Here is an 18,991-nt window from a genome sequence, read left to right on the forward strand (position 1 = left end):
AACCTGGCTTTATGTTGGCTCTTGATTTCTTACGGCCAAAAACATTTATTGTGGTTTTAATATGATTAAGAGACAAAGTCACGACCTCATTTTGTTATGAACACATTGTTTGTAGTCCTGGACCAAGACAGGTATAAAAACATAAACCATAAATATTCATCATATACAAACAAGAATTCCTCACGTTGTTTACAGTCATTGTCGTATTTTCTTATATATGGGGGGGAAAGGTCTTTTAGGGGTCTAGTAAAACTTTACATTCAGATGCATACATGTAAAAAATCTCCTCGATTTATTACATCTTAGAATATAAAGATAAAATATATTACATTATTAATATGAGAAAAAAAATTGAAAAAGGGCCATTTAAAAAAACAAATTCAACAATGTAAAAAACAAACTATCATTAAATAAATAGATTTAAATATGTTGGTAATGAATCTGTTCAAGTTTCTCCTTTCAGCTGGTTCCAAACCGTCGTATAATTTCCAGCAGCATTTGAAGGCCTCATTGGTCATGTGACAATCATAAGACGGAAGTGCACACAAGCCTCGAAAACATTAGAAGAAGAATGGTGAGTTTTCTGTTTTCAATTTTTCTTCGTCTGTTTAGAGTCAATCAACGCTGATTAACCTCTTAGCTCATGAGCCTGTTAGCCTGTTAGCTCCGGTTGTGTCTGTGTCTCCAGACGACAGCGGCTCTGACTGCGGGTCTGGACCGGATCCCGGACCAGCTCGGGTACCTGGTCATCAGTGAGGACGGAGTTCTGGCTGTGAGTGTTTCCATCCGACCTCGTAAACCGGTGCTGACCCGATCAGAAGCTTCAACTGTCGGACTGCAGTCCCACGTTTATCGGCTGTTTTCAAACTTTGATTTTGGTTCAATTTCTGCTTGAATGTTAGATGCGTCACGATCATTGATGACTCCAAATATAAAAATATAAGGAATCAATTGCCAGGGAAATATCTCTTCTATTTTTAAATTTGAATATGCAGCAGGGGTTAACAGCAGTTTGATATAAATGACAAAACACAAACTCCATATAAATGTATATGAGTTAATCACACTCACTGATGCAGGATGTGGTGACTGTCAGTAAAAACGTGTTTTCCTCATTTGTCAGATACTGCTGTACACAGAAACTTGTGGTGAGGGACGTCAGTCCAGGAATGGGCGTCCCTGTTACTAATCTTCTCCTGTAAAATTGGTGTAGGGGATTATTGTAGAAATGTGTTGGATATTAATTAAGGATCTTAAAATAAGCAACCAACCTCACTCATGTTTCCCTGTTCATAGCAGCAGAACGCTTATCATTAAGAACTACAGAAGGTGTGAATAGTTTTAAACAACTTAGTTTTTCAGTCATTGATCTAACAGGATAATTCTGCTGCATCAAAGCAAGAGAAAATGTTAAAGTAATGAAATGTGTGTGTGTAGCATGAACCATGACCATCAGAAGACTTTCAGGTATCCTAATGAAAACATTGTCAGACTGTGGGACAAAATCCCATGACATTTGACCCCAGATGTTTCCACCTCCTCAGTCAGCAGGTGAGCTAGAAAATGATGAGCACACTGCAGGTGTGATGATGGAGATGGTTCGAACAGCAAGTCGCTTCAGACTGTCGGGATCAGCTGATCCACCTTTCAAGCGCATGTCAGGTAACACAAACACACAGTCAAAGGTCACCATCTCACCTGCAGGTCACCCTGTTGCCTGGACTCACCTGCCGTTCTGTGTTTTGTGCTCTCAGTCATCCTGGAGGACTTTGTTTACACGGTGACAGTTTCTGCTCAGAAGGTTTTTGTGGTCAAACGTCAGAACAACCAACAGGAGCCAATCAGCATCTGACAGACTGAGATCAGGAGGTCTGAAGAAGGAAAGAGGTCATCAGTGAACCACAGCTGATTTGAGATTAGTTTTTAGCTCTGGACTAAGTTTGTGTTTGTTTGTATGAATAAAAAGATTTGTGCTGTTTGCTGATTGTCAGTTTATCGCCAGTCCAGCAGATTTGGACTTCAGTGATCTGAGTAAAAACACACTGATATCTAATTGATCTGAAAGAGCAAACAAATAGTGAAACACCTGAAGCTCTTAGGACACAAACAAATAAAATTTGTGGTGCTGAACCTTCCTGGGTCAGAACTATAGACCTGGACCTGCATTCTGGTCTGAAGAGCCTCAAACCTTAATTCTTTCTACTGACCATCAGGGGTTAGGGTTAACCCTAACCCTAACCCAAATTCTGCTTATATTGAAGTCTCTGGGAAATTGTCCCTCCTTCTTCCTTATATTGGTGCCTATGGGAAAATGTTCCTCCTCAGGAAACGTTTATGGTCTCAGTCTGAAATACAACATGATGTTCATGTCTTAATGATGCTCCATTTAGAGGGAAAGGGGAGGGGTTAGGGGGCGGGGCTACCGAGTGATTGGCGCAGTCTCCCTACTGTCCACCGGGGGTCTCCCGCTCTGCTTCAGCTTCTCAGTCTTATCTGTGCCGGTTCCCGGCCGGGAGGAAGCCACCGCAGGTCGGATGGAGGTTGCGGAGATCTGATCTGGTCGTTATGAACCAGTTCGGGTCTGGTTCTCCCCGGACTGGCGGGGACGGCCTGGGTCCCTGGTCCCGTTTCGCCTCCTGGCTGGAATGTGTTTGTGTCGTCACCTTCGACCTGGAGCTCGGACAAGCCATTGAGGTCTGTTAGCTTAGCATCGTTAGCATCATTTATCTTCAGGCTGGTTGCTGATTTGGTCGATCTGATCTGTGATGGAGACCGACAACCAAACGGTTTGAATGTGAAGCTTCTGATTTAAATTAAAAAAAATAAAACCTGTCATTAATTTTACGACTGGAAAAAACGCAATAAATATGTATTACACTTATCACCATTATTATTTAACATGTCTTTTTTTTTTTTTTTTTTTAACTGTAGATCAGTTTATCTGTCCGATAATTCATTGATTCTGATGTCTCTGCCATTAATCGTTTAACATTTTAAACGAAGAGACGTTTTCCTCCTAAAACACTAAAAGTCTTTAATTTGGCTGAAAATGGAATGAGATGTGACTACACAGACACGACCTAAACTCCATCACCAAAACTGTAATAATTCAAGTTGGTTTCACCTTTCTTCATGACTAAATTCCTTCTGATGCCGGTTGTGCATATGACAACATGAATCTGAGTCAGATGACCAGATGATTCTTAGGTGTAGCAGATACATGATACATACAGGCAGTCAACAAGCAAATACAACTCAAATTTGTATAAATTTGAAAAGGGTTTGGTGACTGTCATGTTTTTTATTTCTGGTGTTTTCAGCTGGTTTATCCTCCAGATGTGAGACTCACAGAGAAAGAGGTGAGAAGTAACATCATCTGACTGACTTCTGATTCTGTCAGACCTCACCTGGTTCATCACTTTGTCACATTTTCTTGTTGTGATTTGTTCTTAGAAAACCAGCATCTGCTACCTTTCCTTCCCTGACTCATACTCAGGTAAACGCTCCTGTCTGATACTGTTGAACGGAGCTGCAGAGAACATGTCAGAGGTCACGTGACCTGTCTGTTGTTTCCCAGGGTGCCTCGGTGACACTCAATTTAGCTTCAGGTTACGTCAGTCTGTCGGACGCCGAACTTCCAGGTTTGGAGATGTATATAACCGAGATGCTCCAGTTACACTGCAGGTGAGGACACACAGGAAACAGCTGCTGGTACTGATCTGTTAATGTGTCTTCGATCAAATGCGTCAAATAGTTTTGTCTGATCAGTTCACTCTAATATCAAACATTCAGCCAGGGTTACTTTTGTTTATTAATTGTTCAGCACAAACATCTTGCCATTCCAGTTTCTCCAGGACACCTGTGATGTCATGGTACCAATGAATTCTCGGCGAGCACACTTCCTGTCGTTCACTAATTGGATTTCTTTCTGTCCTCAGAGGGAAGTATCCCATTTCTTTGGTTACGTCTATTTCAGACAAGTGAAGGATGTCTCTGTGAAAAGAGGATACTTCCAGAAGGTGAAGCTTACCTGTACTCACCTGCTCACCTATTTGATTGATCATGTGACTGAATGTGGATCATGTGACTGTCTGTTTCAGTCTCTGGTGTTGGTGTCCAAGTTGCCGTATATCCATCTTTTCCACTCGTTGCTACAGATCATTGCACCTGAATTCTTTGAGAAGCTGGAGCCTTGCCTTGAAGCAGGTGATTATGTCATGCTTACATCATAATCACAACTGACATCTGAAATTTCATCTGATATCCAATTCTCATCCCCCTAGTTTGTAACGAGATTGACCAGTGGCCCTCACCTGTACCAGGACTGACCCTCAACCTGCCTTTGATGGGCGTCGTTCTACAGGTGAGAAAAGGGCCGTGGTCCTACAGGTAACGGAGGAAGAGTTAAATGGAGGGTCTTGTTGGAGACTTACTTCAAAAAAGAGTGAAAAAGATTCAACTAACAGACACAACTAATTGTAATAATATTTTTTTTCTTATATAATTTCTTTTATATATATTTCAGTGTAGTTCTGGTCTTTGGCTTCAGTAACAGACAATAAAGTGATGGTTCAGTATGAGCCTAATAACAGTGTGTGCTGTGACCTCTGAACCAGGTGAGGATTCCTTCAAAAACAGATAAACCAGGAGGAAGTCCGGTTAAACAGGCTGCCAAAGAGGTCAGAGCACCCAATGCTGCCATTATCATCATCACCATCAACATCATCATCATCCCCTCCAACTCCCAGATGAATAAATTTTGATGAAGATGCTTTTGTTTTTAGAACCTCCTGCCAGCACCAACGTTACTTCCCACTATCCACGAGCTGGACCTGTTCAGGTCAGTCTGTTCTTCTTCTGCTCATGTTTGCTAGGTGTTACGATTAGTCAAACCTGACCTTTGACCTTTTGATCAGGTGTTTCCAGTCAGTGCTTATCCACCTGCAGATGCTCTGGGAGCTCATGTTACTGGGGGAACCTGTAGTTGTCATGGCACCGTCTCCCACCGTCTCCTCAGAAACTGTGCTGGCACTTGTCAGGTGACTGAACATTTTTACTCTTCACACCTGAAACAGTTCATAAACACATCATCAGAGTCTGTTGCTGTGGTAACAGTGTGTATCTCCTCAGCTCCATCAGTCCTCTGAAGTTCTGCTGTGACTTCCGCCCTTACTTCACCATCCACGACAGTGAATTCAGGGAGTATACCACAAGGACTCAGGCCCCGTGAGTCCACCATTTGTCTGTGTGACCTCACCTGTCTGTGACTTCACCTGTCTGTGACCTCACCTGTGTGTTTCTGTTAGGCCGAATGTAGTTCTGGGAGTCACGAACCCGTTCTTCATAAAGACGTTTCAGTCATGGCCTCATGTTGTCAGACTCGGGGAGGTCAGGATGGCAGGTATTCAACTTCTGTTTGTCTTGTTTGTCACTATGATTTGTGTCAATGGAGATTGAAACTCAGGGGTTTTGGCATGAGCCAGCATTAGACCTCTCAGGAGTCTCAATAGGTCTGAAACTGATCCCCTGAGAACCAGAACCTGGAGAAACCTGGCAAGAACCATGTGAACGCTGAAATGATCTTTTCAAACATTTAACTTCATGTTCATTTGAAAAACTCTCTGACCGCCTCCAGGTGACTTACCTAAACAAGTGAAGGTGAAGAAACCCTCAAAATTGAAGACTCTTGACAACAAACCAGGTAACTAGACCAGCACTTGGTCAGAACCAGAACCACAATCCAGACTCCAATTCTGTGACTGTTTTTAATGTGTGTTTGTGTTCAGGGATCTACACAACCTACAAGACCTTCCTGCACAGAGACAAGATCCTGATCAAAAGGCTGCTGAAGGTGAACCAGCAGAACCCAAACCTGATCAAATGACTAAGCATAACCCAGACCTGATCACATGACATGGTTACCTTAGCCATTTTGGTCCTCAGGGCGTCCAGAGGAAGCGTCCGTCAGAGGTCCAGAGCGCCATCCTTAGGAGACACCTGCTGGAGCTGACGCAGAGCTTCATCATCCCTCTTGTGAGAGTCAGCCAATCAGATCAGCCTAGTGTCATCTTTCGGTTACCTGTTCATTAGCTCTGTGTGAGCTGTTATCACCTCTGATGTCACTGTTGTTGTCCCATAACAGAGATGAAGTGTAGCCCTAAGTTTTTTTTTTTGTTGTTTTTTTTTCCCTGCCAGGAGCGGTACATGGCCAGTTTGATGCCTTTGCAGAGATCTGTGACACCCTGGAAGGTAAACAGGAAATCAGTTGTCAGTGGTGAGTGCCTAGTGATGTCATCAATCTATACAACAGGTTTGTTTGTTCAGACTCCTCCTCAGATCCGCTCTTTCAGCCAGGATGAGTTCATGTCCACTCTGGATCACACTGGGCCCCAGCTCACCTCAGTGCTCAAAGGTGATTGGATGGGACTGTACAGGTAAGTCCCACAGGTGCCTGCAGGTTGTCTCCATGTTGCCACTTCATACGTGTACCACTTTCACAGGAAGTTCTTCAGGTCTCCAAACTTTGACGGTTGGTATCGTCAGCGGCACAGAGAAATGACTCAGAAACTGGAGAGTCTGCACCTGGAGGTTGTCTGTGATGCTGTGAGTGAGGTCATCACACATCTGGATCAGGGCCACACATCTGGATTCTCTAACACATGTTCTGGTCTCTGCAGGACCTGCTCACTTGGACCAGAGACAAGTCCGAGGTGGAGATTGTGGACCTGATTCTGAAGCTCAGAGAGAAACTGGTGAGTGGATCAGAGGCTGCTTGGACTTGTAAGATGGGGTTTTTATTTTGACAGCCTGTGGGAGCTGATCTTCGTCGCTTCCTGCAGCAGTTAAGTCATCCTCAGTGAAGCTGTCGGTCACATGGAGATTGTCCCTCACAGGGTGCTATACATGCTGTTATTGTGGCTACATGAAAATAGGAAGTGTTTGTTTGTTTGTTTTTTCAGATGAAAGCTCGCATACAGCAGCTGCAGGTGAAGGACGGAGTGTTACACAAACTAGACGCTTTTATACACACAATGATCATCACACTGCCCCGAGACCTGCAGACTGTATTACACACAGACTCACATATAGACTTTAACTCTGATGTTGTTGATTCTTCATGAGAATATTAAAATTCACAATCTCTAACTGAGCTCCATGAATGTATCCTTGATGATGATGATGAAATCAAACATGTTTGTTGGAGAAGTAAAACCTGCCTCATGTTGTGTTTTCTGTTATTGTCAACTTCTTCATCTCACATCAACAGAAGACATTTTCATTTATTTTAAAAACTAGACTGAAGATTCAGTTTCAATGATTCAATCAGAAAAAATAGTTTAATTTTAATGAGAGAATCAAAAATATAAATATGACAGATCTGATCTTTTCTATTGGTTCACAGCAGTCACCTGATCTTGGTCAAATATTCATATAAAATGTGTCCAGGGACAAAAACCACTGAAACGTCAGAAGAGGCGTTTGTCAGTCTCTCATTGGTCCAACACGGCACCACTTCAGCCTCGGGTCCTGGCCTTTCTTCTTCAGGTCCTGGTCTATCTCTTAGTGGTCCACCACGGCGCCCCCTGCAGCTGTAGAACGTGCTGTTTCTCCTGGGGGCTAAAGTGTAGGATGGTTAGAATGGCAATGAGCGTCTGGTGCCTCCCACTGGCATCCTGCAGCGTCAGGAACTTGTAGATGACATTTTTCAGGTACTCCATGTTGGCGCCCTCTCGACTCTGGTCTCGAATCAGTTTGTCCAGTTGTCCTCGGAGCGCCGCCACCTCCTCATCATGCCGCACCCCGTTGGCAATGAGCCTGGCCTGCAGCTGGTGGACATCGTCCTCTAGCCGATGTTTATGACGCCGCAGCCCGCCCACTTCCACCTCCTTCCGGGCCAGCTGTTCAGCATAGAGAAGCAGCGTGGGCTCAGTAGGTGCTACCCGTCGCAGGGCTTGACTGACAACATCACCCTCTCTCTCAGGTTCAGGCTCACTTTCAGTTTTGGGCATCTCGTTGCGCTCGCTGCGGCTGAAAACAGCGGCACGCAGCCTCTCCAACTCCTGGTCCTTTTCATCCATCAGGGCCATGGTCCTCCCCCTCTGTTTATGAAGCTCCGCCTCCATACGCAGTAACTCTTCGCGGTGCAGTGCTTCAGCCCGGTCCACTTCTTGTCTGTGGCTCTGCTGCAGTGTTGCTGCTGCCTGCTGCCACTCCTCCTGCTGATGGCGGTGGTGGGCTTCAACCTCGTCGCTCTGAATGCGCAGGCTGATGTACTTCTCTTTCAGCTCAGACAGCTGGTCACGGACCTCCTCCAGCTCCTTGGCCTGGCAGCCATCTTTAACATTCTTGTTCTTCAGCACCACCTGTGCCCGCAGTTTGTAGCGCTCAAATTCATCCTTGAGCTGCCGCAGTTCCTGCTGGTAGACCAGAACAGATTTGTCCCCACCCACCTCTGTCTCCACCAGGTCTTCGATCTTCTGGTCTGGATTCTTCTGAGCCGCCAGCAGCAGCAGATTCTTCACCTTCTCCAGCTTCTCCTTCAACGCGCCCACTTCCAGCTGTGACTCGTCCATGACAAGGTCAGAAGTCGACCTGCCAGAGGCAGCAACAGCCAACGTTTTGTTTTCCATGTCCAACTGCAGGATCCGGTCCCGGAGCCTTTGGGCCGCCTGCTGGTCTCGCTGCCTGGCCCTCTCACAGGAGCCTACAAGGTCCGACAGCTCAGACACTCGCTGTTCCAGACCCGCCACCCGGACTTCGGCTGCCTGGGCCCGGTCCTCCGCCTCGCAAACCTGCAAAACAGATACACAGATTCTATGCTGAGACCAGGCTCAGTCAGACTGCATTCAGATAGTTCTGGTCTCTTACCTTCTTAGTCTCACTGTAGATCAACTTCTGGAAGTGAGTTTTCAGCTCTGTCAGCTCCTGCTGCAGCTCATCCACTCTAGGATCTGGTTTCCTCTGGTCCTCCTCAGCAGCCTGCAGCTTCTTCCTCAGTTCATCTCTCTCCTCCATCACCTGGTTGAGGTGAGCCTCAGACTCTGCCCCCCGGTCCACAGCCTGGGACGTCACCAAAAGGGCGGTGGTGGCATCCTGTAGGCGGAGCTCGGCATCCTGCCGCAGGTCTCGCTCCTGCTGCAGGATCCTCTGCAGCTCACGCAACTGCTGGGCATGGTCTCCTTGCTCCTGCTCACGCTCATGCTGCTGCATGATGACACGAGCACGACTCTCCGCCAGCTGCTGCTGCAGAGCATGCAGCTCTGTCTCCTGCTGCATCAACATGGTGGCGAGACGGTCTTCCAGCTCCTCCACTTCCTGCTTCAGCTGGCGCTTGTCGGCCTGGAAACTTGCCTCCATTCGCGACTTCTCTTGCGTTACCGTTGCCAGGGCGCTGGTGAGCGTGGTCAGTTGGCCCTTCAACTGCACAAACCGACGCTCTGTTTCAACGTTGGAGAGGGGCGTGGTCTGCTGCTGAGAGTCCACGCCCACACCGAAGCTCTCAACACCACCCATCTCAAGTTCCACCCTCTCCACTCTCTGCATCTGCAGGATAAAACATGACCAAAATCATCAAAGCCAGGAGGATCCAGATGTGGATCACTTGAACCAGACTGCCTGTCCACATAGACTTAGACCACATGACATCATCAGAGCCATGACGTCATGGCTAACCCTAACCCTGATGATGGCATAGCAGATTCAGATACACTAACTGTGATCACATGATCAAACGGGATTAAAGTCAGGTTTCATCATGTGACTCAAGAGTCAGTGTGATGACACTAACTCACAAAGGTTGCGTGGCATGTTTGCATGGAGTGTGCAGTTGTTGAACAGTTTGTGGTTGATTTCAGCCTCCATGTCAATGTGACAGACTGGTCCAACATCTCATGTACACACACAGAAAAGATGTGATTTGATTTGATTTGATTTGATTTGATGAGGTCACTGTGACATAATTTCAGCAACTTAATTGAAAACTTCAGTGTCAAAGGTACCACTGAGCCGAGCTGTTCTCCCTGGTCTTCCTCAGACTGGTCTCCCCTGGTGGTCTCACTGTGCGTGTCCACGGAAGCCACAGTGTCTTCACTGTCCTCACTGTGCAGAGAGCAGCCATCCTCTGGAGGACCCGGACTGGTGGCGGCCGGGTCCACCTGGTTCAAGTCCACCTCCTGAGTCAAGGTCAGGACCTTCAGACTGGCCTCAAGAGCCTCCTTCTCCTTCAGAAGACTCTTGTAGGCTCGGACCACATCCTTGAAGCGGGTCTGGTACTGGATCAGGTGCTTTTTCTGGGACTCAATGGTGTCCAGCATCTCCTTCCTACTGGGACCGCCACCAAAACTCATCCCAAACTTCTCCATGACTCAGCTGTTCGACTAGACTTTTGGTCTACCAGAGATGCATCAGACCGGATCCATTATCAGAACCACATCTGGGTCATTAGCACTGATCGAATCAGCCTTACAAACTTTGAGGAGAATCCCTGCAGGACAACAGAAGTTAGAAACACAGGCCTGATTATTGATTATTATTTCTGACTTCACTGGCTGTAATTAGACAACCCTCGACGTCGATGACGTCATGTCACTCCGGTTCTTACCTGATCAATCGAGTTCAGTCGGCTCTAACCAGCTCAGGTCAAAGGTTATCTCACCAGGAACGAGCTTACGTTAGACGGCAAAGATCTAATTCACTTTAAAACTGAGCAGGAAAACAAGGAAGAGACGACGCCAACAACGGCGGCCATGTTGGACTGAACCGGATCTGAAGGGGAGGAGGCGGGAATTCTGTGATGGGTTCAAAATATCCGGATTATTGGGACCCATTTCCGTAAATGCGGTTCGCAGAGTTGTCGGTTCATCTCTGAAGATTGTTTATGGCGCTTCGGGCAAATTAAATTATTTGTAGCATTAAATCTCGTTTTGTGGCCAAATGTCTTTGTCTACCCCATCTTTGTCGGAAGCTTTTCTTCCTTCACTTTCTTTGTTTTGTTGACTGACACAGACACCCACACGGTGCTCGGGTGTACCACTTTCTAGTAGGCCATAAACACATCCTCAGTTTAACATGTTAATAAAGTTTTTCAAAACAGTGACGTCATTTGTTCCGCGTTGGCCTGGACGTGGCACCGACGTGAAGCTGCGCCCACTCCGGTGTACCGTAGCCTGTTCCCGGTCCGTTCCCCGGCTCTGACCAGCAGCTGCCTCCGGACTAAGCGGCCGACCCCCCCCCCCCCCCCCCCGCTGCTGAACCGGGACATCGTAGCGAAATGGGCCTGACGATCTCGTCTCTGTTCTCCCGGTTCTTCGGGAAGAAGCAGATGAGGATCCTGATGGGTGAGCGCTGTCGTTAGGCTAACGGGCTAACCGGTGACAGAACCGGCGGGCGCCTGAAAGCACACTCCTTAATTTGGTTTCTGTCCTGAAACGGAACAATTGTATCCAGTTTCTCGAGTCCAAGTCCCAACTGTTTAAAAAGATCCTCCGCACTGACAACATGTCAGAAATAACCCCAACACCGTTAGCAGTCCGAGGCTAACGCCCGGGGCTAACGGTAACCGCCGTTAGCCCCGGTCAGCACTGTCCGGTTCGGACCGGACCGGACAGATCAGGACCAAGAAGCCGGTTCCTGTGGTCTAACGCGGGTGTCTATCTGTTTTAGTGGGTTTGGACGCAGCTGGAAAAACTACAATCCTGTACAAACTGAAGCTCGGAGAGATCGTCACGACCATCCCGACCATCGGTAAAGGACCGACCGCTGTCCGTGGTGACGCTGAACGGAACCGTCAGCACGTACCTGTCGGTCAAATGTCCGGTTTAGTCCGGAGACACTCAGCTACACACAACACACAACTTTATGCTACACAGACAAGACGCGATACAACTCAAATGTAATATGATGCAGTTCAGCTCAGATCTGGACCCATCTGAGCTCAGAAACTGGTCCAAGCTGAGCTCAGATCTGGATCAGGTTGAGCTCAGAAACTAGACCAAGCTGAGCTCAGATCTGGACCAGGCTGAGCTCAGAAACTGGTCCAAGCTGAGCTCAGAAACTGGACCCTGTGGTTGTTCCAGGTTTTAATGTGGAGACGGTGGAGTACAAGAACATCTGTTTCACAGTCTGGGACGTTGGTGGTCAGGATAAGATCAGACCTCTGTGGAGACACTACTTTCAGAACACACAGGTACAGAACCGGAGCCTGGTTCAATTCAGGGCAGAGCACACAGACTGCTTTGTGACCTCTGACCCCTCTGTGCTGTGCAGGGTCTGATCTTTGTGGTGGACAGTAATGACAGAGAGAGAGTGGCAGAGTCTGCTGAGGAGCTTTCAAAGATGGTGAGAAACAATCACTTTAACAAGTTTATTTTAATTTCCAGAGTTTTATAGGTGAACAGTAACCATTTAACCTGTAAGTCCATTTTACTTTCATCTGATGAACATGGTCAGGTTTTTCCAGTCAAGTGACTCTAACTTTTCTGGAACATATCAGCTATTCTCATTATTTGAGACGATCTGATCAGCTCAGTTTGAATGATGGAAATGTAACGATTAATGTTAACAGTTCAGTCATTCATGACTTGAACCAGACAGTCTTTGACATATGTCACGTTCTCCCTCTCTCTGTAGATCCAGGAGGACGAGCTGAAGGAGGCAGTTCTTCTGGTGTTTGCTAACAAACAGGATCTTCCCAATGCCATGGGAGTCAGTGAACTCACCGATAAACTGGGTCTGCACAGCCTGCGCAGCAGAACTGTAAGGATCAACTCACCAGTCAATCAATCCCTAAAGATGAGATTTGATAGATTAGACCACCACCCTTTAGCTGTGTGAATAAAGATTTCTTCAGTCAAATCAGATTATGTCCAGGTGTGTCACTGTCTACCTGTGTTGTGTCTCCTCAGTGGCACGCTCAGGCCACCTGTGCAACTCAGGGCACGGGTCTGTACGAGGGTCTGGACTGGCTGTCCAATGAGCTGTCAAAACGCTAGACCAGCGGACTGATGTCACCCTGTACAAACTGACGAGAGGAGGATCGTTTCACAGGACTCTTTGGTTTTTGTTTTTTTTTTAAATTATAAGCGTGTCTATAGGATGAAGTGATGTCATGGACTCTGAACTCGCGTTTGTTTCCCATCATCCTTTTTTTCTGTTCATCCTGCGGATGTTTGTTGGATCTGTTTTTTCTTTTAAGCTGCATGTTTTAAATGAATCATGTGACAGGAATTGGATCGGGGGCGTCCGGGGAACAGGCCATGGGTTATAGTTTTTAGAGGGCAGTGTAAAAGAAAGTTGACCATTACCTGTTGAGGTAGGGGGCGGGGTTTACAGCAAATACAATACAAATAAGTGTTGTTGGGTTTTTTTTTTTTTTTGGTTGTTGTTTATTTGTTTCTTTTTTTTTTTTTTAAGAGTGTTGTGTTTGTCACTAGTGATACTTACATGTGATGGGGGGGCAGGGGGTGGAGTTAACTACAGGAAACAGTTACCTGTGGTGGGGGCAGGGGCGGGGTTAACTACAGGTGACAGTTACCTGGGGTGGTGACTCATTCCACAGAGCCGAAGTTGAAGGCCTCATCATTCCTTATCAATGTGAAGAAGAAACAGATGACAATGATGCAATAAAGTTTTTCTTTTCTTCTCATTGGGTTTTGTTGTTTTTATTCCACTAATTCAGAAAATGAATTATTTTAAATCAGTTGATTTAAAAAGAAATGTCCCACTGTACTACTCATAATAAACCAGTTTTGATGAGATTTTTATTGTGACTTTTGTTACTGATGCATTAAGATATTATCTGACTTTAAAGTTTTCTTCTTCTATATTTGAACATAACATATCTGCTCTCACCTGAGTTCTCAGAGAAAGTAATATTCTTATCTAAGGACTACAACTGAAGTTGCCAGGTCTGTCGCCTTCGAGAGAATGAATTTATATGACAGGATGAACGAGTAAATAAGTTAAGTCCTCTTGGAGGACGTATCCTGTTTTCGACTTCTGGTGCATTGGGTGTGAATCCAAGACCAGTTCCTAGACCCTTATCGAGCCGGACGACGGAAGACTTCACCGAGTGCATTTCTCTATTTCAAAATAAAAACACGATCTGCCCTGTGACTTATTTTATTCTGAAACGGCTTGCACCGGAGGTGAGTAGGGAGTGTTCCGGTAGATAACCTACAGGCAGCCGGACTGTCGGCTCAGTCTCCGTCGGCACCGGACGCTTCATCATGTCTTCTGACCCGTGCTCGTTCTCCTCCTTCACCAGGTGCGTCACCAAGCACCTGAATCTGACCCTGCTCGTGGACTTCGATAGACACGTCATCAAGGCCAAGGTGGAGCTGACGGTGGAGGCTCTGGAGGACCGATTCTCCGCTCTGGTAACGTTACCGCCACCGGTCCGCCGACTCTCATCTCTGTTGCAGCGTTAGCCTCCAAGCTAACGACCACATCCACTGCATTCATTTAAAATGGGCTGTTTCTCCCACCGTATTTCTCGTCCCTGAAGGGTCTTTACTTTAAGTTTGGTCTGCAGCAGAACAGAGCCAGAACGGGCAGTCACATGTTAATGTTTCAAGGAAACTATACATTTTTAACTTTTAAGTGGAGTTTTCTATCAGACAGACTGAGTTTATCAGGACCGTTAGTCTGGACTTTCATTCTGACTCAGGTGAATTCACCTGAGATCTGTGTGTGACAGGTGTGTGCATGTATCAGTTGCTGAAAAACGCTGCAGTTGATCATCTGGTAATATGATAGTGGAGTTTTAAAAGTCCGTTAGATGACGCTTGAACCCCCCCAAAAAAAACAAACAAAAAAAACAAACACATTTTTAATTTGTACAGATTCCCAATAATATCTTAATGTGGTTTTAAATATGATCATTCCATTGAATTTAATGTAACAGCAGCTCAAATCAAATAAGTGAGATTAATATGAGAAGTCAGAAGATCTGCAGCCCAATGAAGGAGCAGTTTGTTTTCAGGAAGTTGAATAACTTCTCTAAGTGACTTTTACTAGAAACCTCTCTTGTCCTTGAATGATTTTTCTCTGTGTTTGGTCTAATTAATGAGTTCAAATGTGACAGGTGAGTGTTTATCTCCCTAACACCATAACCTGATTTATCTGCTGCAGACTTTGGACACCAAAGACCTGAAAGTCATCTCCGTGTCAGCCAATGGCCAGTCGGCACGTTTCAGTCTGGGCCCCAAACACAGCTTCAAGGGGACGCCGCTGGACATAACGCTGCCCTTTGAACTCTCCAGGTGATCTCACCTGTCTGACATGTTGTGAGTTTCTTTCCCCCTCAGTAAAAACATGCGATGATGGCGTTGTGTTTGTGCTTTGGACCAATCAGAGGGCAGCATGTGATCGTGGAGGTGACCTATGAGACTTCTCCATCTGCATCGGCTCTGCAGTGGCTCACACCTGAACAGACTGCTGGGAAGAAACAGCCATACCTGTTCAGTCAGTGCCAGGTGAGCATTCGCTACCTGCTCTCTGTTGCCACAGAAACCAGTTAAATGAGACTGACCCTGCGATAAAGAAACCTGACGTGTCCAGTGGAGCTGTTGTCATAAAGACAGATGTTGAGTAACTGTGGACAGTTTGTCAGTTCAAACTGAAACACTGATGAAACCACAGATTACTTTCTTCACATCCTTCCTCTTCCTAATCGTTTGTTCCTTTCTCGCTTCTTCTTCCTCTTCTGTCTCTGATGGACCATTTAAACCAATGCTTGTCACATGGGTCATTGTTGCCCTGTGTTTGATTTCACAGGCTCATCACTGCAGGAGCATGGTCCCCTGTCAGGACAGTCCATCTATCAAACACAGCTACTATGCTCAGGTAATGTCTGTCCCTCAGTGACCACCTGTCCCTCAGGTGTGTCCCTCAGTGACCACCTGTCCCTCAGGTGTATCCTTTCTTCTTCAGGTGTCTGTACCTAAGGACCTGGTTGCTGTAATGAGTGCAGTGAGAGACGGCCAGGAAGCGGATCCTCAGGACAACAATCGCATCATTTACAGGTTCAGACAACCGGTAAGTATCTGCAGCCTGGAGCCCCTTTTTTACCAACTGACATTTATGCTTTAAAAAAGAGGCATTCACAATAATTAGAACCAAACCAGACCAACCGAACCTCTGAGATTGAGACCTTGTTAACTTTTAGTCCTGGTTCCTCAGGTGCCCATGCCATCGTACCTGATTGCCATCGTGGTTGGGGCTTTGGAGAGCAGGTAGTCTCTCTTTCTGTCTCTGTCTATGATATAATTGTCTCACCTGCGGCATGTAAAACATGAATCTGTGTTCTCATTGGTCAACAGGGAGATTGGTCCGAGGTCCAGAGTCTGGTCTGAGAAAGAGTTTGTGGACAAAGCAGCTTTTGAGTTTTCTGAGGTCAGAGAAGACGACACACACACGCACGCGCACGCACGCACACACGACATGACATCAGGTTCTGGTTCTGTCTCAGACTGAGACCATGTTGAAGACAGCTGAGGGTCTGGCTGGACCGTATGTGTGGGGTCAGTACGATATCCTGGTTCTTCCTCCATCTTTCCCGTATGGCGGCATGGAGAACCCCTGCCTAACCTTTGCCACCCCCACACTGCTGGTATGCAAAAACGCACACATTGACACACAACAGCAAAACATCATATTTACAGGCAGCACCTTCATGTGACTGGCTGTTTACTGACTGTCTCTTTTTGCAGGCTGGCGATAAATCACTGTCCAATGTGAGTACAACTTGAGTCTGGCTAAATGATTGGCTCCACCAGTCTACAACCTGAATCTGGTCACATAATCAGCTCACCATCTGGTTGTTCTCTCTGTCAGGTTATCGCACATGAGATCTCCCACAGCTGGACGGGGAACCTCGTGTCCAACAAAACCTGGGAGCACTTCTGGTACGATCTCTCTCTCACACACACACACACACACACACATTTACAACGCACATTTTCAACGCACATTTTCACATGTCTTAGTGTGGGATTGTTGCGTTGTTGTTAGTGCTGCATCACTTTTGTGTTGTTACTGTTTTTATTGTTGGTGTTCTTGTTATTTTTGCAGTTGTTGTCATGTTTCTTTGACTGTGTTCTTGGTATAGTCATTGTTGTCTTTATGATGACGTTTTGTTGTTGTGTGTCCCCAGGCTGAATGAAGGTCACACTGTTTACCTGGAAAGGATGATTGGCAGGTCTTTGGAAGGGGAAGCCTTCAGACAGTTTAAAGCCATTGGTGGCTGGAAGGACCTGCAGGATTCGGTCAGAACCTGAACCTGCTTGGAAACTGTTCATTTTCTCACCTGTCCAGCACAGTGTCCTCTTCTGACCTGTTTAACGTGGTGTCCTTTTCTGTTTTTCTTCAGGTGAACACATTTGGCGCCAACAACCCTCTGACCAACCTGATCCCTCGTCTGCAGGATGTCAACCCCGATGAAGCCTTCTCCTCCGTCCCCTACGAGAAAGGCTTTGCTCTTCTGTATCACCTGGAGGAGCTGATGGGGGGCCCAGGTGAGACCCCCACTGCCCTCACGTATCTGTCCCTTTCCCCACCTCTCTGTCTCTGCCCCCACCTGCTGTGATCCAGTTGCTGGTCTGTGTCCCCCTCAGAGGTCTTCATGGGATTTGTGAAGTCCTACATCCAGATGTTTGCATACAGCAGTGTCACCTCTGAGGACTGGAAGAGCTACCTGTTCACCTACTTCAAAGACAAGGTGACCAGCTAATAAGGCTCTGTTTGAGGACTTAAGGAGGTTCTGAGGGTTTTATTATTTGAACAGTGGAAGAATGTGAACCAGACTAAAGTCTGGATTCTGGTCTTGAGTGTTCACTTGTGGGTCTTCGTTCAGGTTCTTTAGACCCCGTTGTAGTAACAGCCCATGTTCTGTCTCTGAGGTGGACGTCCTGAACAAGGTGGACTGGAACGCCTGGATGTTCACTCCTGGGATGCCTCCCGTCAAGCCTCAGTAAGTGGACCCTGTTAGATTTTCATCAGTTCCATGAGTCCATGATCAGGTGGTTGTTATGTCATCATTGGGTTTCAGGTATGACACCACTTTGGCTGACGCCTGCATCGCTCTGAGCCAGAGATGGATCAAGGTAAGACCTGGACCTGAAGTGGACTTTCTCGGGTTTGGAACACTTATGAATTCTGTGTCCCTCTTCAGGCCAAAGACCAGGATCTTAGCAGCTTCCAAGATCATGACGTGAAGGTGCTGTCATCCCACCAGCTGATCGAGTTCCTGTCCCTCCTGCTTCATGAGGTAAACTACTTCAGCTCACCACAGTCCACTTCAGGCCAGCTCAGTCCAGCTCACCTATCTGTTTCCTCAGGACCCTCTTCCTCTGACTCATGTGAAGAAGATGCAGGAGGTCTATGATCTCAACGCCTTCATGAACTCAGAGATCCGCTTCAGGTCAGAATCTGGAGCTAGTTCCTGGTGGTTGAGTTCACTTTAAACTCTGGTTCGTCCTGATCGGCTGTTCTCTCCCTGAAGGTGGCTGAGGTTGTGTGTCCGGTGCAGGTGGGAGGAAGCGGTCCCCATGGCACTGAAGATGGCAACCGAACAGGGCAGGATGAAGTTCACTAGACCTCTCTTCAGGTACCCAACTTCCCTCACCCAGAACCTAGTCAGTATTCTGAAAAGAAGTTCCACTGAACTAGTGTCTTTTTTTTTTTTTTTAGAGAGGTCTTTTACTTTGAAAAGTACCAAGAGAAAGCGGTGCAAGTGTTCCTGGCTCACCGAGCGGCAATGCACCCAGTCACTGCTGCGCTGGTCGCAAAAGACCTGAAGGTGGACGCCAGCCAGACCAGCAGTCTGTAAACAGGAAGCAGCCAATCGCAACCCTGTACACATCTCTCAACTTTAGCTGTTTGTCAGAGGAAGAAACAATTTTATAAAGAAATAAAATCTGTCTTCATCTCTGTCTTCATCTTTATGTAACTTTATCCTGGGCAGTCCGCTCATACAGAACAAGACAACCTTAAA

At 46.6% G+C, this 18,991-nt stretch overlaps 5 protein-coding genes across 7 annotated transcripts; 4 read left to right on the forward strand and 1 right to left on the reverse strand.

The window, feature by feature from the left end:
- The first annotated feature begins 534 nt into the window (after positions 1-534).
- On the forward strand, positions 535-1,979 carry lamtor4 (late endosomal/lysosomal adaptor, MAPK and MTOR activator 4). The gene is made up of 4 exons (XM_029495478.1): positions 535-574; positions 689-772; positions 1,545-1,662; positions 1,755-1,979. The coding sequence occupies exons 1-4, from the start codon at positions 572-574 to the stop codon at positions 1,850-1,852; spliced, it is 303 nt and encodes a 100-aa protein (XP_029351338.1). The 5' UTR covers positions 535-571; the 3' UTR covers positions 1,853-1,979.
- A 502-nt stretch (positions 1,980-2,481) lies between these two features.
- On the forward strand, positions 2,482-7,212 carry dennd6b (DENN/MADD domain containing 6B). Its single transcript, XM_029495421.1, has 20 exons — positions 2,482-2,694; positions 3,321-3,359; positions 3,454-3,496; positions 3,578-3,684; positions 3,939-4,019; positions 4,101-4,206; positions 4,284-4,363; positions 4,617-4,679; positions 4,785-4,840; positions 4,917-5,039; positions 5,131-5,226; positions 5,307-5,401; positions 5,636-5,701; positions 5,787-5,851; positions 5,944-6,033; positions 6,196-6,249; positions 6,325-6,434; positions 6,501-6,603; positions 6,678-6,752; positions 6,960-7,212. The coding sequence occupies exons 1-20, from the start codon at positions 2,566-2,568 to the stop codon at positions 7,119-7,121; spliced, it is 1,743 nt and encodes a 580-aa protein (XP_029351281.1). The 5' UTR covers positions 2,482-2,565; the 3' UTR covers positions 7,122-7,212.
- Positions 7,212-10,786, reverse strand: gcc1 (GRIP and coiled-coil domain containing 1). 2 transcript variants are annotated; one of them, XM_029495419.1, is made up of 4 exons: positions 10,601-10,786; positions 9,999-10,483; positions 8,869-9,543; positions 7,212-8,792 (listed from the first exon to the last, which is right to left on the reverse strand). In XM_029495419.1, the coding sequence occupies exons 2-4, from the start codon at positions 10,359-10,361 to the stop codon at positions 7,554-7,556; spliced, it is 2,277 nt and encodes a 758-aa protein (XP_029351279.1). In that variant the 5' UTR covers positions 10,362-10,483; positions 10,601-10,786; the 3' UTR covers positions 7,212-7,553. The 2 variants fall into 2 exon arrangements, with proteins under 2 accessions (XP_029351279.1, XP_029351280.1); XM_029495420.1 differs by having other exon boundaries at positions 9,999-10,514.
- A 387-nt stretch (positions 10,787-11,173) lies between these two features.
- On the forward strand, positions 11,174-13,401 carry LOC115036585 (ADP-ribosylation factor 4). 2 transcript variants are annotated; one of them, XM_029494803.1, is made up of 6 exons: positions 11,174-11,336; positions 11,662-11,742; positions 12,075-12,184; positions 12,265-12,336; positions 12,628-12,771; positions 12,903-13,401. In XM_029494803.1, the coding sequence occupies exons 1-6, from the start codon at positions 11,270-11,272 to the stop codon at positions 12,987-12,989; spliced, it is 561 nt and encodes a 186-aa protein (XP_029350663.1). In that variant the 5' UTR covers positions 11,174-11,269; the 3' UTR covers positions 12,990-13,401. The 2 variants fall into 2 exon arrangements, with proteins under 2 accessions (XP_029350663.1, XP_029350661.1); XM_029494801.1 differs by having other exon boundaries at positions 12,628-12,753; positions 12,903-13,396.
- A 768-nt stretch (positions 13,402-14,169) lies between these two features.
- Positions 14,170-18,917, forward strand: lta4h (leukotriene A4 hydrolase). Its single transcript, XM_029495632.1, has 19 exons — positions 14,170-14,375; positions 15,130-15,260; positions 15,353-15,473; positions 15,775-15,843; positions 15,931-16,035; positions 16,180-16,232; positions 16,320-16,392; positions 16,469-16,609; positions 16,710-16,733; positions 16,834-16,904; positions 17,153-17,264; positions 17,369-17,513; positions 17,613-17,716; positions 17,898-17,968; positions 18,047-18,101; positions 18,170-18,265; positions 18,336-18,418; positions 18,500-18,604; positions 18,688-18,917. The coding sequence occupies exons 1-19, from the start codon at positions 14,226-14,228 to the stop codon at positions 18,824-18,826; spliced, it is 1,848 nt and encodes a 615-aa protein (XP_029351492.1). The 5' UTR covers positions 14,170-14,225; the 3' UTR covers positions 18,827-18,917.
- Positions 18,918-18,991: the final 74 nt, after the last annotated feature.

Source organism: Echeneis naucrates, chromosome 23, assembly GCF_900963305.1.
Source record: "Echeneis naucrates chromosome 23, fEcheNa1.1, whole genome shotgun sequence".
Taxonomy (NCBI): domain Eukaryota; kingdom Metazoa; phylum Chordata; class Actinopteri; order Carangiformes; family Echeneidae; genus Echeneis; species Echeneis naucrates.

What these genes read in the sequence shown, in the direction of transcription:
- lta4h (XM_029495632.1), top strand. Translation starts at nt 14,226, where the DNA reads ATGTCTTCTGACCCGTGCTCGTTCTCCTCCTTCACCAGGTGCGTCACC. An exon ending in TTGCCACCCCCACACTGCTG is followed by an intron (nt 16,610 to 16,709) that starts GTATGCAAAAAC and finishes CTCTTTTTGCAG; the next exon opens with GCTGGCGATAAATCACTGTC. An exon ending in GCGATAAATCACTGTCCAAT is followed by an intron (nt 16,734 to 16,833) that starts GTGAGTACAACT and finishes TCTCTCTGTCAG; the next exon opens with GTTATCGCACATGAGATCTC.
- LOC115036585 (XM_029494803.1), top strand. Translation starts at nt 11,270, where the DNA reads ATGGGCCTGACGATCTCGTCTCTGTTCTCCCGGTTCTTCGGGAAGAAG. An exon ending in CACGACCATCCCGACCATCG is followed by an intron (nt 11,743 to 12,074) that starts GTAAAGGACCGA and finishes TGGTTGTTCCAG; the next exon opens with GTTTTAATGTGGAGACGGTG. An exon ending in ACTACTTTCAGAACACACAG is followed by an intron (nt 12,185 to 12,264) that starts GTACAGAACCGG and finishes TGTGCTGTGCAG; the next exon opens with GGTCTGATCTTTGTGGTGGA.
- dennd6b (XM_029495421.1), top strand. Translation starts at nt 2,566, where the DNA reads ATGAACCAGTTCGGGTCTGGTTCTCCCCGGACTGGCGGGGACGGCCTG. An exon ending in TGATCAAAAGGCTGCTGAAG is followed by an intron (nt 5,852 to 5,943) that starts GTGAACCAGCAG and finishes TTTGGTCCTCAG; the next exon opens with GGCGTCCAGAGGAAGCGTCC. An exon ending in TGAAGCTCAGAGAGAAACTG is followed by an intron (nt 6,753 to 6,959) that starts GTGAGTGGATCA and finishes TTGTTTTTTCAG; the next exon opens with ATGAAAGCTCGCATACAGCA.
- gcc1 (XM_029495419.1), bottom strand. Translation starts at nt 10,361, where the DNA reads ATGGAGAAGTTTGGGATGAGTTTTGGTGGCGGTCCCAGTAGGAAGGAG. An exon ending in GAGAACAGCTCGGCTCAGTG is followed by an intron (nt 9,544 to 9,998) that starts GTACCTTTGACA and finishes TTTATCCTGCAG; the next exon opens with ATGCAGAGAGTGGAGAGGGT. An exon ending in TCTACAGTGAGACTAAGAAG is followed by an intron (nt 8,793 to 8,868) that starts GTAAGAGACCAG and finishes TCTGTTTTGCAG; the next exon opens with GTTTGCGAGGCGGAGGACCG.
- lamtor4 (XM_029495478.1), top strand. An exon ending in GTGAGGACGGAGTTCTGGCT is followed by an intron (nt 773 to 1,544) that starts GTGAGTGTTTCC and finishes CCACCTCCTCAG; the next exon opens with TCAGCAGGTGAGCTAGAAAA. An exon ending in ACCTTTCAAGCGCATGTCAG is followed by an intron (nt 1,663 to 1,754) that starts GTAACACAAACA and finishes TTGTGCTCTCAG; the next exon opens with TCATCCTGGAGGACTTTGTT.